The sequence below is a fragment of the Ranitomeya imitator genome, chromosome 4 (assembly GCF_032444005.1).
Source record: "Ranitomeya imitator isolate aRanImi1 chromosome 4, aRanImi1.pri, whole genome shotgun sequence".
Taxonomy (NCBI): Eukaryota; Metazoa; Chordata; class Amphibia; order Anura; family Dendrobatidae; genus Ranitomeya; species Ranitomeya imitator.
Genome location: NC_091285.1, coordinates 255,447,738 through 255,465,120, shown reverse-complemented (window position 1 = coordinate 255,465,120; position 17,383 = coordinate 255,447,738). Strand labels below are relative to the sequence as shown.

General features: G+C 41.1%; 1 protein-coding gene across 15 annotated transcripts in view; it reads left to right on the top strand.

The window, feature by feature from the left end:
- The window catches only part of LOC138675902 (synaptotagmin-1), a 1,081,934-nt gene that overhangs the window by 891,832 nt on the left and 172,719 nt on the right, over positions 1–17,383 (top strand). For all 15 annotated transcript variants that reach the window (XM_069764529.1, XM_069764520.1, XM_069764525.1 and 12 more), the window contains one exon: positions 2,583–2,700. In XM_069764529.1, the coding sequence (XP_069620630.1) occupies positions 2,583–2,700 (118 nt within the window). The remainder of the gene's footprint in view (positions 1–2,582; positions 2,701–17,383) is intronic.

The window sequence follows — 17,383 nt, the reverse complement described above, 5'->3', positions numbered from 1 at the left end:
TACTGGACAGATGTCTTCAGTCTTTGTGGATTTTCTTTGACATAGCATTTTCCTATAATGTAATAAACTATTGTTTTTCGTTAATTTATGAAAAATGCCTGGTACGCTGGTATTATTTGAGCAATTTATTTCCTAAAAGAGAAGATCTAACTTTATTAGTTACTGTTTTAGTATTTGACTACCGGTAATTTAGGACCAGCCTAACTTTTTACATAATTATTTGTATACCCCTTTTTTCTTTCTGATACAGACTTAATTTTTTGTCATTACTAACCTTTTTTAAGGGCTTACATATATACAGAAAGATATAGGAAAATCAAATAGGAAGAAAAGATAATGTACAGATGGAAGTTTAGGTTTGGCAACAAAGCCAATGTTGTACACGGTTCACGGTTGTTCTTTTTGTTCATTTTTGTCTTCTTTTGACACTCCCTGCTTATTAAAAGGGTCTCTTTAGACAGTATATTATTCACATGATGATCACAAAGTGTCTCCCTGTTGGGATCCCTAGCAATCAACTATTATCTGTGTCTGAGCCTTGTAATAAGTGTACAATATTCCTAGAGTGCCACCATAGCGTAAATGTAGCATTGAACAGGGGCCATTCAAATCAATGAGTTGTCTCTGTAATGTAGTGCAGGAGAATTCATCTACAGTTAAAAGGAATTAGTCACTTTAATCAAAAAAAGCTAAATGCTTAGTATAAATCCATGAGTTTTCCTGAGTCTGGTGCTTTTTTTCTGTATGCTTTGAATCATTCCATTGCAGAGATATTTGCATTTGTTGCATTTGTTGCAATATTTTAATCTTTTGCTTGTAGTTCAGCATTTCTCCAGAGTCTTCTATGCAGGTATTTCCTCTTCCTCTCCCCAAATCCCCAAGACACTGCCAATCACAACATGTCAGTGCCTGTGACTGCAAGTCCGAGCCATGATTAATAGCTTTTGGGGGGGGAGGAATAAAAGCGCACACCTTTAGAGAAGACTCTGAGGTGGTGACACTACTGAGTTGTGTTTGTCAGCATCTGGTAGGGAGGGATGAAAGTCTAGAGAAGACTCTAAGGCTATGTTCACACGTTGCGTCCTGTCCCTGCGGGTTCTCCCGCAGCGGATTTGATAAATCTGCAGGGCAAGCCCGCTGCGGTTATCCCTGCAGATTTATCGCGGTTTGTCCTGCGGGTTCCGCTGCGGGATTTTACCCCTACTATTGATGCTGCATATGCAGCAATATGCAGCATCAATAGTAATGTTAAAAATAATAAAATCATGATATACTCACCCTCTGACGTCCCGATCTCCTCGGCGCTGCAGGCGGCGGTCAGGTTCCAAAGATGCTGTGCGACCAGGACCTTCGTGACGTCATGGTCATGTGACCGCGACGTCACCGCAGGTCCTGGTCGCATAGCAAACCTGAGACCGGATGGCCGCATGCAGCGCTGAGACTTCAGAGGTGAGTATATCATGATTTTTAATTTTAATTCTTTTTTTTTACTCAAATATGGTTCCCGGGGCCTGGAGGAGAGTCTCCTCTCCTCCCCCCCGGTACCACCCGCACATTATCTGCTTACTTCCCGCAAGGTGGGCACAGCCCCATGCGGGAAGTAAGCAGATCAATGCATTTCTATGGGTGCAGAATCGCTGCGATTCTGCACAAAGAAGTGACATGCTGCGGGTTGTAAACCGCTGCGTTCCCGCGCAGTTTTTCCAGCAGCATGTGCACTGCGGTTTGCAGTTTCCATAGGGTTTACATGTTACTGTAAATGCTATGGAAACTGCTGCGGACCCGCAGCTGCAAAATCGTCGCGGTTCCGTGGCAAAAACCGCAATGTGTGAACATAGCTTAAGACAGCTAAACCATTGGCAGAATTGTGATATTGCTTAAAAATTCTATTACTTTTGGCATTTCATGTCAGTTTTGGGTAAAATGGGGCATTGTAACGCCCACTCACCACATTCATCAATAGTGGCAGCTTAGTTTCATGGCAGCATTTCAGCCAAGGCATAAAGAGGTGCATGTCACCGAGAACATGTGTCAAATTCATTAAGTGGTGTGTACCTCTTAAAGACATTGGCACATCCTACTCCAAGATGCCCTGTCATTAAGACTGGCATGTAAAATGCTAGTCTTAATTAATTGGACCCTATGTGTAAATGGATTGTAATACTAGATAACTTGCTTATTTGAGCCAATAAGGCTAATTTTGCTCTTTTTTTTATTGAGGTATAGTTTTATACATTTTAATAAGTATTCCAACATTTTTTTTTAAATATTGCCTTGTCGCTTTTTAGCCCATAAAAGGTTGTAGATTTTTATAATTAGTGGGTAATTCAAAACAATACTGCGTAATTCTCAAGAAATGCCAGCCTTTTACTTTTGTATTAATCAAATGTCATGTAAACAAAAGGGTGAAAGAAAACATTACCTGATGTGCAAACAGTATAACAATCAATATAATGATGTCAAAACCTTCCTAATGACTCCACGCTATAGAATTACTTCCTAGCTATGGTACATATTAGTGCTATAAATCTGCATAAATACAAACATGTTTGCCTGATTTATTGCTTGAATTGTTTTTACAGCAAGAGAAACTTGGTGACATCTGCTTCTCCCTCCGCTATGTACCCACGGCTGGCAAACTAACAGTTGTTATTCTTGAAGCAAAAAATCTAAAGAAGATGGATGTCGGTGGTTTATCAGGTAAGTGACAAATAGATAAAGCACGTATGAAGAAATGTGCATGCCTTCATTTTTAGAACTGCATTGAATATTAATACAGTTAATTCTTAAAGCTCCATTGTATAGCTTCCTTCAAGAATATATTAGGGAAACATAATCAATTCACTAATAATATGATATTCATTTTTTCAGAATCGCTCCATTTTATTCTCCAGAGCATCTCAAAAATAGAATTCAGGTTTCTCCAGTTGTTCAGCTAGTGCCTCAGCCGAAAAGAGGCTCTGATTTATTGCATTCACCAAAGCGATGGGAAGTAGAATAAGAAAGTACAGCTTCAAGGTTCGCTGATAGTAATGCCAACCTGGTTTCATATACTCGGCTTCAAGCGCTGTTCACATCACTGGGCCCCTCGTAATTAGATATATTTCTGCTGTTATGGCTTTTTGCTAGTTACACATTGATTCATAAATCAACATTTGTACATTTTCATGAAGATAGCTATAAAACTTCAAAAAGGAGCATAAAACAATATTATAAAACTGAATTTGAGACATATCTAAGTACTATATACCATTAAGGTGGGATCAAAAGGAGACAATATGATGTGAGCAAGATATGAAGCTTTTTGTTCAAACTGTATTAGCTCACCTGACACTTTATGACAACCTCTTTTAAGCAGGTCCCTAGTAGAGTTGGTGCAAATATATTTAAAGGACCCCGTCAAATAGGCACATCAGTTACCTTTGGCTTGCGTTGCTCGATGGGAGGCCTGAGAACTGCCTCCTTCTTCCCAGCTCTCATGGCTCTCCTTTTGTTTAGCCCTTCTTAGATGACTCCTTCATATCTGCATGTATCAATGACATCACCCTAGGCAAAATAAGAGTTGTGAGGAAAAGGAGCAGTTTTCAAGGCTCCTGTTCAATGGCCACAGAGTACTGACATGACCAAAAGGTTCTGAGAATCGATTTTTCACCAATTCTATTCCAGTCACTATTTTATTAGGCAGAGTTTACACATAGACTCCCTACAGGGAAATCCGATAACCCCAACTGTAGAGCCATAGCTGCCTCCTAAAGGAACACACTAGTCACATGCAACTCAGTGCACACTTGGTAACAGGAAAGGCATTCCAGAAAAAGATAAGATTAGGGCTCTGATTTAGGTGCAGCACTGCAGATTGCCTGCCACTGCTGCAACAGACCACCCACAAGGAGAGCAACCGAACAACAACCCCTGCTGCCAGGTTAAACCATTTTGTTACTGGGGAACAGTGCATCACAGTGCACTGTTACTATGGATGTCTTCCTGGAGCAGAACAATATTGTATCATACAATTATTAGGTTCTGTAGAAGGACGTAGATCTGGGTATTTATTATGATGGAATATAGGCTGAACTGGATGGACAAATGTCTTTTTTCGGCCTTACTAACTATGTTACTATGTAACATCCCAGCAACAGATATCACCAACTGAATAGCGCAAAAAAAATCTCTTTTCATGTTGGCCTCGATTATTACACTAAGCAAAGCTTTATAGAACATTTAAAAGGTTATTATTCTCTCAGACATGTATGGCATAAAAAACAAACATCCAACAGATGTAGGTCTCACCACTGGGACCGACATCTATCTCAAAAATAGTGCTTCCATAGCTTACAGTCAAGAAAGAGGGAATGAATGCACATCTGCATGCCCTATTATTCATTTCTATCGAAACTCCATGACATACAATAGCAAATTGTATTGTGGTTCCATGTTAGCCAGAAAAATTGATGTGAATATTTTTCTGCCCAATGATGACAGAATACTAGAATACTTCTGTCATCATTGGGCAGAAAAATATTCACATCATATGGAAACTCCAAAAATTCAGTGCAGAATGCCTGGCCATGTCATTAGTGTGCATCAGGATGCCATTTTTGGGATAGCTGTGAGACTTGCATCTATTCTGTCCACATGCATAAATGTGCCATGCGAAAAGGACAATTTAGTATATTTCATGGTAAGATTATAACGTGTTCTCTGTTACTCCTTGAAAATGGATGAAATCATTTAGTAGTCATTTAGTAGGCAGGTTATCCATATTTTACATGCTATTTCCAGTAACCTGCACTATGTTAATGGACACCAGACTATAGTATTTTTCTCACTGTAATACTGGCTTATGTTACCAAATATACCTATTATCATTCTATTTTGTGATTTTTTGTTTTGGCTTTTTGATGGCCAATTAAATGTACAGCATAAATAAAGTAATACAGCTATGCCCATTTCCAAAGGTATGTACAGATTATAAAGAATAACCTTTAAATAAAATGTGTTAGGGGTTGGGAATAAGTCAGCAGTACTTTAATCAGTCATAGTTATAGTTTCAAGGAGCCACCTACTGATCTACTGTGTCAACTTTTCTTCTTATGTTCAGATAAATGATATTAGACAAGTTCACAGTTTTCAGAAAACTAAAACTTTGTTTAAACTTCCATCTTCAAATCAAAAGCTGAAAATAAATGTTTACTGGTCAAGTTACTGCTATATTTATAGCCGACAGGTTTTATGTTGACTTCTAGCAATGTTCTTCAATGTTCCTCATGAGGAAATTATACTGCAAAACTTTAAAAAATGCATTGAAGTAAAAGAATTGTATAGAAAAGGAACCAAGTAGCAGAAACATTGATTTGTATTGTCAAGTCAGATGAGTAGATAATATATTCCCAAGACCAATAATGACTGTCAATAGTGTTGCGGGGCAGAAATTGGACTGTAATACAATTCAGGCAAACAGTGTCAGCATGCCAAAGGCAGAATTAACCTTGGATGAGGGGTGTCTGGAGGTTACAACAAAGCAGAGTATGATTCAATAATCTCCAGCAGAGACTCAAATCATGACTAGAACGGGAAATATTTACACCCATCCAACCCAAAAATCTCTTCTAGTTGATATTTCTGTGTGCTGTAAGGGGGTCTGACACGCACCCATTCTGATGTTAGGTTTGTTGCATTTTGCAGCTTTGACATATTGTTACTTATTTTATGCAAAGTAGAGATGAGCGAATCAATTCAAGCCTAATTGAAATGGCTCTGAACGCTAATTTTTTGGCATTCAATTTGGGCAAATCCAGCAAAATGAATTTTTAGGGCCTTGAAGTGGTTACTAAACAATAAACTCTTATACTGACCCTTCCTCAGCCCCACCCATACCTGTTCCATTACCGCCACTCTTCCTTTCTTCCAATTGGCTCCCCTTCCTTCTTCTTCCATTGGTCTTCCAGCGGGCGCAGCCTCTACCTAAGCGCCATGCGGTTATGTGGGGAGCAGCGCATCAGTGATGTATATCACATCCTGGGAAACTGAAGGGGGAAAAAGAAAGGAGACGAGCTGATCAGAAGGAAAAGAAGCAGCAAGCAGTGGGACGGATATGGCAGGGCCGACAAGAGGTTGATATAAGCATTTGTATTTTTTTAACCCCTTCCTGACAGATTTGATTCACACCAAATTTATTTGATGTAAATCCAATCTTTTGCCTTGCAGTAATTTCGCTCAACGCTAATGCAGCAAAAGTATGTCCTTTACTAATATAAGAACCTTTGACAGAAAGGGAGAATTTCCGTCTTTCCCATCCCTTTACCAATTATATTTCATGCCATTGACTAGAAATTGCTGTTTATTCCAATATGCGAGTATTCCATTTTGTCTCTGGAAAAGAATGACATATGTGAATGGAAACTGGTAGGAGTATGACAATGCATTGTTCTTTATCTACTTCCTGATCATGATTCGTTTTCTATTTTCTAGTAGACTGTACAGAATATGGGGCGTTATGTTGGGAGATATCATTCCCAGGATATAAGGAAGAATGTTATGATTTTGATAAATAATGTATATTGTTGTGGCCATATGGCTCTACACTTTTACAGGGGTAATAAGATTACAAAACTATGGATTCTTTCTTCCAGAAACATTGCCACATCTGTCCATAGGTTCTATATTAGCAGATGCTCAGTTACTTTGCTAGAACTAAGCTGCAATACCCGAAACAACATGTATACATGTATCGACAACTGTGTCGCCATTTCTTAAAGAAAGTCATGTTTTTCTAATTTTTTTTCAACTCTTTTTAAAGGGAATTTATCATCAGAAAATGAGCTATTATTTAAAAGAAGTTTATTTGTTAAATTTTACCATAATATTTGATTTTCTCCGTAATAATAATACAAAAAAAGAAAAAAATCTTGTGATTTTCAAACACTTAAGCCTATTGAGGCTTCTACTTCCTGTTTTTCACATGGACGTTTTCTGTTGAGTCTTCCATTAAATGGAAATCACTGGACATTCATAGCATTTGAGAAATTGAGTTATACCATGCAATCTGCTCAACGTGCACAGAACATGCTAATTTAAAGTATGATAGGCCCATAAAACATGATATACCTATGAATGCCAACTCCACAAGTCCACACTCTTTTATGCTCGCATTAGCCAGTCATCTACTGCTCTCCTAACACATATATTACAATTTTATGCCCTTCGTGTGAGTGTTTTTGCGAATAACAACTGCAGAAATATGGTTCCCCATCTGCTGTTAAAATAATTTGTGCTTCAGGGAATATTTTAAAATGCTTAATATTAGCATGCAAATAGGCATACATGTCGTTTGGCTCTATTGGTCTTTGTTAAGAAATATATCCATGAAAACAATTTGTAATCAGTTACTATTTATAAGTTCACTTTGTATTAACCTTTAGTAAATCATGCATGATTTGTATTCATGGAGTCATTTGTAATCGAAATAATGTTTTTTATTAGTTTGTATATTGCTGACTTTAATTCTGGTGTAGGATTTTATGCAAGTGAACACACAGTGCTGTTGTGTTGGATTCAGATGGGTTGTGATATTGCTGTTTTAAATTTGTGTTTCTGTATGAGAGGCAATTACAAGCACAAGATGCATGCTGGCAGAAGTGGTAATAAACCGTTTCTGCCTTTTCTATAAGAGCGGCAGATTCAGTGGGGATTTTCAGATACATTCTTGTAGAGTCATACGTGTACTACCTGGATGTTTTAAAACATTCAGAGGTCCACAAGTAATTAACAAGAATTGTGGAATATTTGTAACAAGGCTCCTCACAGAGTATAACTTAAAGGGAACCTGTCACCTGAATTTGGTGGGACCGATTTTTTGGTTATATGGGCGGAGTTTTCGGGTGTTTGATTCACCCTTTTCTTACCCGCTGGCTGCATGCTGGCCGCAGTATTGGATTGAAGTTCATTCTATGTCCTCCATAGTACCCGCCTGCGCAAGGCGTGTACTATGGAGGACATAGAATGAACTTCAATCCAATATTGCGGCCAGCATGTAGCCAGCGGGTAAAGAAAAGGTGAATCAAACACCCGAAAACTCCGCCCATTTGACCGAAAACCGTCCCCGCCAAATTCAGGTGACAGGTTCCCTTTAATGTGACAACAATAAAACCGTATTGCATCCAATTTTTATTGGTATATTGCAATTATTATCCTAAGAAATTGGATTTGAACACGTATATTTTACATTGTTCATGTTTAAATACGGATTTTACATGAACGTCACAATACACATAAAATATGGATAGCAAAATGGATTTTTCCTGTGCTCGTCCGACATTGGCCTGAGGCCAGGCTTAGACAGCTGTACGAAAACTTGAGCCAGTTATGTCCACAAATTGCAGAGCCAGCTGGAGTGCAGCCGTATGATCATCAACATAGCAGACGAATGTAATAGCTGCCTATTGTTTGCAAGCACTAGTCGGGTCTGTAAAGTGGATCAGAATTGTGCACACTATGATTTTCTCCCCAAAGACCATTGGTCTGTATGGAAAATCAGACATGTGCATTGACACACTTGCTATTATGGGTGTATGTGCTCTTTGTGTGCGGTCCGTGGTGAGCATGAACAAAAGAAAAAATAACAAAAGAAAAAAAGTACCAGTATCGTCTAACAGAATAAAGCAAAGGTGAATAGGTGCCAGATTTCTACATAATATCCAATCAAAATAATACAACAGCACTGTAAACACTAAAATGAACCCACCAGCCACTACAAGGCGTACCTTTCTCAATATAGCAGGAATGCAGCCTATATTACATCTCGACACTTACAGGGTGCTGTTTTTTTTTATTTAGTTTGTATATTATGCAGTCATAGCAGCTTGTACCTGTTCACACGTGCTTTATTTTGTTTGGAGGTATGGTCAGTTTTTTGGAGATGTTAACTGCCTCCATATCAGACTGGGCACTCCTCCCATCAGCACTGTTTTTAATAAGTGCTGGATCTTATCCTTTAAATTTGCAGGGTTTTAGCCCAAGAAAGGCATGCATGATAAATATTAGATTTAAGGTTCCATTAAAAAAAAGCTTTAAGTTACAAAGAGGAAACCCCCCATACTGATCCTCATGGTAGTCCTCCAAAGTGGTCTACTATCAGTTTCTAATCATTGGCTTTGACAGGTTTCAGGTGAAAACGTTGATTCAGTTTTTTGTTGGCCTTTCGATAAAGGTTGGTCCTCTGGATATGTTTCAGTTGGAAGACTCATGTATAATTTAAAGGTTAGACGAATACACATTTCATTGCTCTGGGCCAATGTTCACATTGTATTTGCTATTGAATATTCCATCTCAGCTTTTTACTTTTTTATGGATCTGTGTAGCGTCGTCTAAGTACTCTTGTGCAGCCTGAGAGCTCACATGTAATAAGATAAGTCTGCAGTTTTCATAAAAGAAGCACTCAAAGTCCAGCTAATTCTGTCTTAGAGATTTATATTGCAGAATCGAAGAGGTCTCTTGGTGTGATTTTGTCATCCTGGTGAGAAAAGCATAAAGGAACTGTTTGGCCTGTATCGCACAAATTATCAGAGCTTTTAGAACATGTATCTGCAGAATATATTAGCTTTTGAAGAGAAACCACTACATCCAACAGAAGGCCGGTATACTCGCTGATTGCACTGGAGTTTGCTTGCTCTTGGGCATTCATGTAACGCTCTACATGTTTGCCGTCATCTATTTGCTTCATTATTTACAGTCCGATCATATCCAAATGCTCATAGTTTAGGTAAAGAAATAATATCTGACACTACTGTGCCGCTACCTGAGCTTCACGGTACACTTCTTTTCAAAGTCCTACTTGGGAATTCCCTGGAGCCCTGTCCGAGGTCTGGCGTCTTTCCATTTCTGAATTATCCCTTGCAATAGGCATGTTGTCTGTGGGAACAGATTGCTGGTTCAGTGTAAGATCTGAAACGGTCTTATAGTGCCATGAAATCTTCTTTAAATATCAAGCACCCCTGGGAAATATACATTTTTGTTTCACAGCAGGCTGAGCTGACATGTCTAATGGAAATATGACACTTTTTATGCAAATTGATGCCTTTGTACGAGCTAATATAATAATAATAATATTTCCAGTATAGCAATCAGAAACTAGGCAAAAGTAAATAGGATATCAGGGATGGAGCAGACCAGATGGTTGGCATTCTGTCACAGGGCATGTGAGATCTGATAGGCTTGACCTCTGATCTCTGTGTAGTTGCCGAACTGCGTCTCATTCTCTGTAGTCCAAGTGACATTTAGATTTTGATTTATTTCAGCAGTTTCTCTGTCCTCCTATGTAAATTAACACAGAAATACTTTTTTTTAACCTTACCTGGAATTAATTTGGTATCAGTTAAGTCTAAATGCCTTATTTAGAAACGAAGTGTGCATTCATTAACATTCTTAAGGGTATAGTCAAAGTAAATCAGAACAAGATTGGACTGCGGTGCTAGGACTGGCCGGCAGCTCTCCGGACCCGAGCGGGACAGCTGCATAGAGATACATGAAGCTGTCCAGTTCAGGTCGGTAGAGCCGCTGGCCAGTCCGTGCACTGGGTTCCAATCTCATTCTTATTGCGACCTATAGAATATTCATGATGTTATTGTCAGGGTGACAGCAACGACAACAAAAATAACCTTCCAATTACTAAAAAAGCACATAAAAGCAACAATGCTTTTCTGTTATCAAATAAATAAAAAATTGTGTTTTAAGACGTTAAATTGTTCCAAGACACCCACAAAAAGACAGAAACCTCAAAGCAATAAAGGACTTTAGATGAGCCCATACTAACAAAATACCAAAAAGGACACAAAGAATTGATACAAAAATAAGATTTCCATATTCTTACACATTAAAAAATGCCCCCCTCCAAAATGCAGCAGAAACTGCTCTAAAGATTTTCTATTAATAAGCAGATTCCCCAGACTATGTATTTTGTCTAAGATTATTCAAGTTTTCAGCTCGAACTGTATTGGCGTTATGCTGAAAGGAGCCCCAAGGGAAAGCAACATGTCAGCAGCTAAGCGATGCTATTATATTCCATTATCAACCAGATTTCTAAAAACATGGAGAAAAGCATTCATTGCTTCTGCCCAATGCTAAATAAATAAAACTTCTGGATAAAAGTCATGACCTAGACAAGTTTCCGATTACACGTATGCCAACAAGGTTTTTCAGCAAAAGATATTTGTCTAACTGCTCAGTTCTCCAAGAAAGGAATAGCCCTCCATGTACAATGCTGATGAGTTATTAAAGTGCCCATTTTAAGCGTAAAAGCCGCACATCATTAATTTGTAACAACATTTTCTGTAATGCACTTTTAAATAAAATCATTGTGTAATGCACAGCTAATGAACTGTGGGATAACTTTTAAAATGATGAAAATGGACCATTATTTCACTTTGTGCTCTCAAGTATCCATTTACAGGGTACTCTGTATACTAAAAGACCTTAGCAAGAGAGTAAAGAGCACAATGACTACATGTTACTAAGCTGTATGGAAGAATTTGCCAAAACAACGCACTTTTCTGTGACATCACTTCCTACTCTGTTCCTGCTGACTGATTCAGCATCTCACACACTTCCTGCTCCACCCAGCCCTTGCATAGTCACTGCACATAATACTTGTACTGCCCGAAGTGCTCTGCTTCATGCTCTCTCTCTACTCCATGTTCCATGCTCTCTCTGCTCTCTACTCCATATTTTCTCTACTCTCTACTTCATGCTCTCTCTTCTCTCTACTCCATGCTCTCTCTGCTCTCTACTCTGTTGTGAATTCTGTTATCGAACTCCCTCCTGTGGTCATGAATGGTACTTCGGCGAGTTCTGTCCTTGGACTCCCTCTGGTGGCTGTGTTATGGCTGGCAATCAGGCAACACAGCGTGCAGTAATCAGCGCACATACAGAGATCTGGCAATAACCAAAAACAATAGGACGAGCTCTGAGACGTGGAATCTCTGTAGACTGCAGTACCTGATCTATCCTCACACAACTATAAGCAGCAGTGGATTGCGCCTAACAACTACCTATGCAACTCGGCACTGCCTGAGGAGCTGACTAGCCTGAAGATAGAAATACAAGCCTGACTTACCTCAGAGAAATACCCCAAAGGAATAGGCAGCCCCCCACATATAATGACTGTTAGCAAGATGAAAAGACAAACGTAGGAATGAAATAGATTCAGCAAAGTGAGGCCCGATATTCTAGACAGAGTGAGGATAGCAAAGAGAACTATGCAGTCTACAAAAAACCCTAAAACGAAAACCACGCAAAGGGGCAAAAAGACCCACCGTGCCGAACTAACAGCACGGCGGTGCTCCCCTCTGCTTCTCAGAGCTTCCAGCAAAAGACAATAGCAAGCTGGACAGAAAAAAACAGAAAACAAACTAGAAGCACTTATCTAGCAGAGCAGCAGGCCCAAGGAAAGATGCAGTAGCTCAGATCCAACACTGGAACATTGACAAGGAGCAAGGAAGACAGACTCAGGTGGAGCTAAATAGCAAGGCAGCCAACGAGCTCACCAAAACACCTGAGGGAGGAAGCCCAGAGACTGCAATACCACTTGTGACCACAGAAGTGAACTCAGCCACAGAATTCACAACAGTACCCCCCCCTTGAGGAGGGGTCACCGAACCCTCACCAGAACCCCCAGGCCGACCAGGATGAGCCACATGAAAGGCACGAACAAGATCTGGGGCATGGACATCAGAGGCAAAAACCCAGGAATTATCTTCCTGAGCATAACCCTTCCATTTGACCAGATACTGGAGTTTCCGTCTAGAGACACGAGAATCCAAAATCTTCTCCACAATATACTCCAATTCCCCCTCCACCAAAACAGGGGCAGGAGGCTCCACAGATGGAACCATAGGTGCCACGTATCTCCTCAACAATGACCTATGGAATACATTATGTATGGAAAAGGAGTCTGGGAGGGTCAGACGAAAAAACACCGGATTGAGAATCTCAGAAATCCTATACGGACCAATAAAACGAGGTTTAAATTTAGGAGAGGAAACCTTCATAGGAATATGACGAGAAGATAACCAAACCAAATCCCCAACACGAAGTCGGGGTCCCACACGGCGTCTGCGATTAGCGAAAAGCTGAGCCTTCTCCTGGGACAAGGTCAAATTGTCCACTACCTGAGTCCAGATCTGCTGCAACCTGTCCACCACAGAATCCACACCAGGACAGTCCGAAGACTCAACCTGTCCTGAAGAGAAACGAGGATGGAACCCAGAATTGCAGAAAAATGGAGAGACCAAGGTAGCCGAGCTGGCCCGATTATTAAGGGCGAACTCAGCCAACGGCAAAAATGACACCCAATCATCCTGGTCAGCGGAAACAAAACATCTCAGATATGTTTCCAAGGTCTGATTGGTTCGTTCGGTCTGGCCATTAGTCTGAGGATGGAAGGCCGAGGAGAAAGATAGGTCAATGCCCATCCTACCACAAAAGGCTCGCCAGAACCTCGAGACAAACTGGGAACCTCTGTCAGAAACAATATTCTCAGGAATGCCATGTAAACGAACCACATGCTGGAAGAACAAAGGCACCAAATCAGAGGAGGAAGGCAATTTAACCAAGGGCACCAGATGGACCATTTTAGAAAAGCGATCACAGACCACCCAAATGACCGACATTTTTTGAGAAACGGGAAGGTCAGAAATGAAATCCATCGAAATATGTGTCCAAGGCCTCTTCGGGACCGGCAAGGGCAAAAGCAACCCACTGGCACGTGAACAGCAGGGCTTAGCCCTAGCACAAATTCCACAGGACTGCACAAAAGCACGCACATCCTGTGACAGAGATGGCCACCAGAAGGATCTAGCAACCAACTCCCTGGTACCAAAGATTCCTGGATGACCGGCCAGCACCGAACAATGAAGTTCAGAGATAACTTTACTAGTCCACCTATCAGGGACGAACAGTTTCTCGGCCGGACAACGATCAGGTTTATTAGCCTGAAATTTCTGCAACACTCTCCGCAAATCAGGGGAGATGGCAGACACAATGACTCCTTCCTTGAGGATACTCGCCGGCTCAGATAACCCCGGAGAGTCGGGCACAAAACTCCTAGACAGAGCATCCGCCTTCACATTTTTAGAGCCCGGAAGGTATGAAATCACAAAATCAAAACGAGCAAAAAATAACGACCAACGGGCCTGTCTAGGATTCAAGCGCTTGGCAGACTCGAGATAAGTCAAGTTCTTATGATCAGTCAATACCACCACGCGATGCTTAGCACCCTCAAGCCAATGACGCCACTCCTCGAATGCCCACTTCATGGCCAGCAACTCTCGGTTGCCCACATCATAATTACGCTCAGCAGCAGAAAATTTCCTGGAAAAGAAAGCACATGGTTTGAACACTGAGCAACCAGAACCTCTCTGTGACAAAACCGCCCCTGCACCAATCTCAGAAGCATCAACCTCGACCTGGAACGGAAGAGAAACATCAGGTTGACACAACACAGGGGCACAGCAAAAACGACGCTTCAACTCCTGAAAAGCTTCCACGGCAGCAGAAGACCAATTAACCAAATCAGCACCCTTCTTGGTCAAATCGGTCAATGGTCTGACAATGCTAGAAAAATTACAGATGAAGCGACGATAAAAATTAGCAAAGCCCAGGAATTTCTGCAGACTTTTTAGAGATGTCGGCTGAGTCCAATCCTGGATGGCCTGAACCTTAACCGGATCCATCTCGATAGTAGAAGGGGAAAAGATGAACCCCAAAAATGAAACTTTCTGCACACCGAAGAGACACTTTGATCCCTTCACGAACAAGGAATTAGCACGCAGTACCTGGAAAACCATTCTGACTTGCTTCACATGAGACTCCCAATCATCTGAGAAGATCAAAATGTCATCCAAGTAAACAATCAAGAATTTATCCAGATACTCACGGAAAATGTCATGCATAAAAGACTGAAAAACAGATGGAGCATTGGCAAGTCCGAACGGCATCACCAGATACTCAAAATGACCCTCGGGCGTATTAAATGCCGTTTTCCATTCATCTCCCTGCCTGATTCTCACCAGATTATACGCACCACGAAGATCAATCTTAGTAAACCAACTAGCCCCCTTAATCCGAGCAAACAAGTCAGAAATCAATGGCAAGGGATACTGAAACTTAACAGTGATCTTATTAAGAAGGCGGTAATCAATACACGGTCTTAGCGAACCATCCTTCTTGGCTACAAAAAAGAACCCTGCTCCCAATGGTGACGACGATGGGCGAATATGTCCCTTCTCCAGGGACTCCTTCACATAACTGCGCATAGCGGTGTGTTCAGGTACGGACAAATTAAATAAACGACCCTTAGGGAATTTACTACCAGGAATCAAATCGATAGCACAATCACAATTCCTATGCGGAGGTAGGGCATCAGACTTGGACTCTTCAAATACATCCTGAAAGTCCGACAAGAACTCTGGGATGTCAGAAGGAATGGATGACGAAATAGACAAAAATGGAACATCACCATGTACTCCCTGACAACCCCAGCTGGTTACCGACATAGAGTTCCAATCCAATACTGGATTATGGGTTTGTAGCCATGGCAACCCCAACACGACCACATCATGCAAATTATGCAGTACCAGAAAGCGAATAACTTCCTGATGTGCAGGAGCCATGCACATGGTCAGCTGGGCCCAGTACTGAGGCTTATTCTTGGCCAAAGGTGTAGCATCAATTCCTCTCAACGGAATAGGACACCGCAAAGGCTCCAAGAAAAATCCACAACGTTTAGCATAATCCAAATCCATCAGATTCAGGGCAGCGCCTGAATCCACAAACGCCATGACAGAATACGATGACAAAGAGCACATTAAGGTAATGGACAAAAGGAATTTGGACTGTACAGTACCAATAACGGCAGAGCTATCGAACCACCTAGTGCGTTTAGGACAATTAGAAATAGCATGAGTAGAATCACCACAATAGAAACACAGTCTGTTCAGACGTCTGTGTTCTTGCCGTTCTACTTTAGTCATAGTCCTGTCGCACTGCATAGGCTCAGGTTTACTCTCAGGCAGTACCGCCAGATGGTGCACAGATTTACGCTCGCGCAAGCGACGACCGATCTGAATGGCCAAGGACATAGACTCATTCAAACCAGCAGGCATAGGAAATCCCACCATTACATCCTTAAGAGCTTCAGAGAGACCCTTTCTGAACAAAGCCGCTAGTGCAGATTCATTCCACAGAGTAAGTACTGACCATTTCCTAAATTTCTGACAATATACTTCTACATCATCCTGACCCTGGCATAAAGCCAGCAGATTTTTCTCAGCCTGATCCACTGAATTAGGCTCATCGTAAAGCAATCCGAGCGCCAGGAAAAATGCATCAACATTACTCAATGCAGAATCTCCTGGTGCAAGAGAAAACGCCCAGTCCTGTGGGTCGCCGCGCAAAAAAGAAATAATAATCAAAACCTGTTGAATAGGATTACCAGAAGAATGAGGTTTCAAGGCCAAAAATAGCTTACAATTATTTCTGAAGCTCAGGAACTTAGTTCTGTCACCAAAAAACAAATCAGGAATCGGAATTCTTGGTTCTAGCATCGATTTCTGATCAATAGTATCTTGAATCTTTTGTACATTTACAACGAGATTATCCATTGAGGAGCACAGAGCCTGAATATCCATGTCCACAGCTGTGTCCTGAAGCACTCTAATGTCTAGGGGAAAAAAAAGACTGAAGACAGAGCTAAGAAAAAAAAATGATGTCAGGATTTCTTTTTTCCCTCTATTGGGAATCATTGGTGTGGCTCCTTGTACTGTTATGGCTGGCAATCAGGCAACACAGCGTGCAGTAATCAGCGCACATACAGAGATCTGGCAATAACCAAAAACAATAGGACGAGCTCTGAGACGTGGAATCTCTGTAGACTGCAGTACCTGATCTATCCTCACACAACTATAAGCAGCAGTGGATTGCGCCTAACAACTACCTATGCAACTCGGCACTGCCTGAGGAGCTGACTAGCCTGAAGATAGAAATACAAGCCTGACTTACCTCAGAGAAATACCCCAAAGGAATAGGCAGCCCCCCACATATAATGACTGTTAGCAAGATGAAAAGACAAACGTAGGAATGAAATAGATTCAGCAAAGTGAGGCCCGATATTCTAGACAGAGCGAGGATAGCAAAGAGAACTATGCAGTCTACAAAAAACCCTAAAACGAAAACCACGCAAAGGGGCAAAAAGACCCACCGTGCCGAACTAACAGCACGGCGGTGCACCCCTCTGCTTCTCAGAGCTTCCAGCAAAAGACAATAGCAAGCTGGACAGAAAAAAACAGAAAACAAACTAGAAGCACTTATCTAGCAGAGCAGCAGGCCCAAG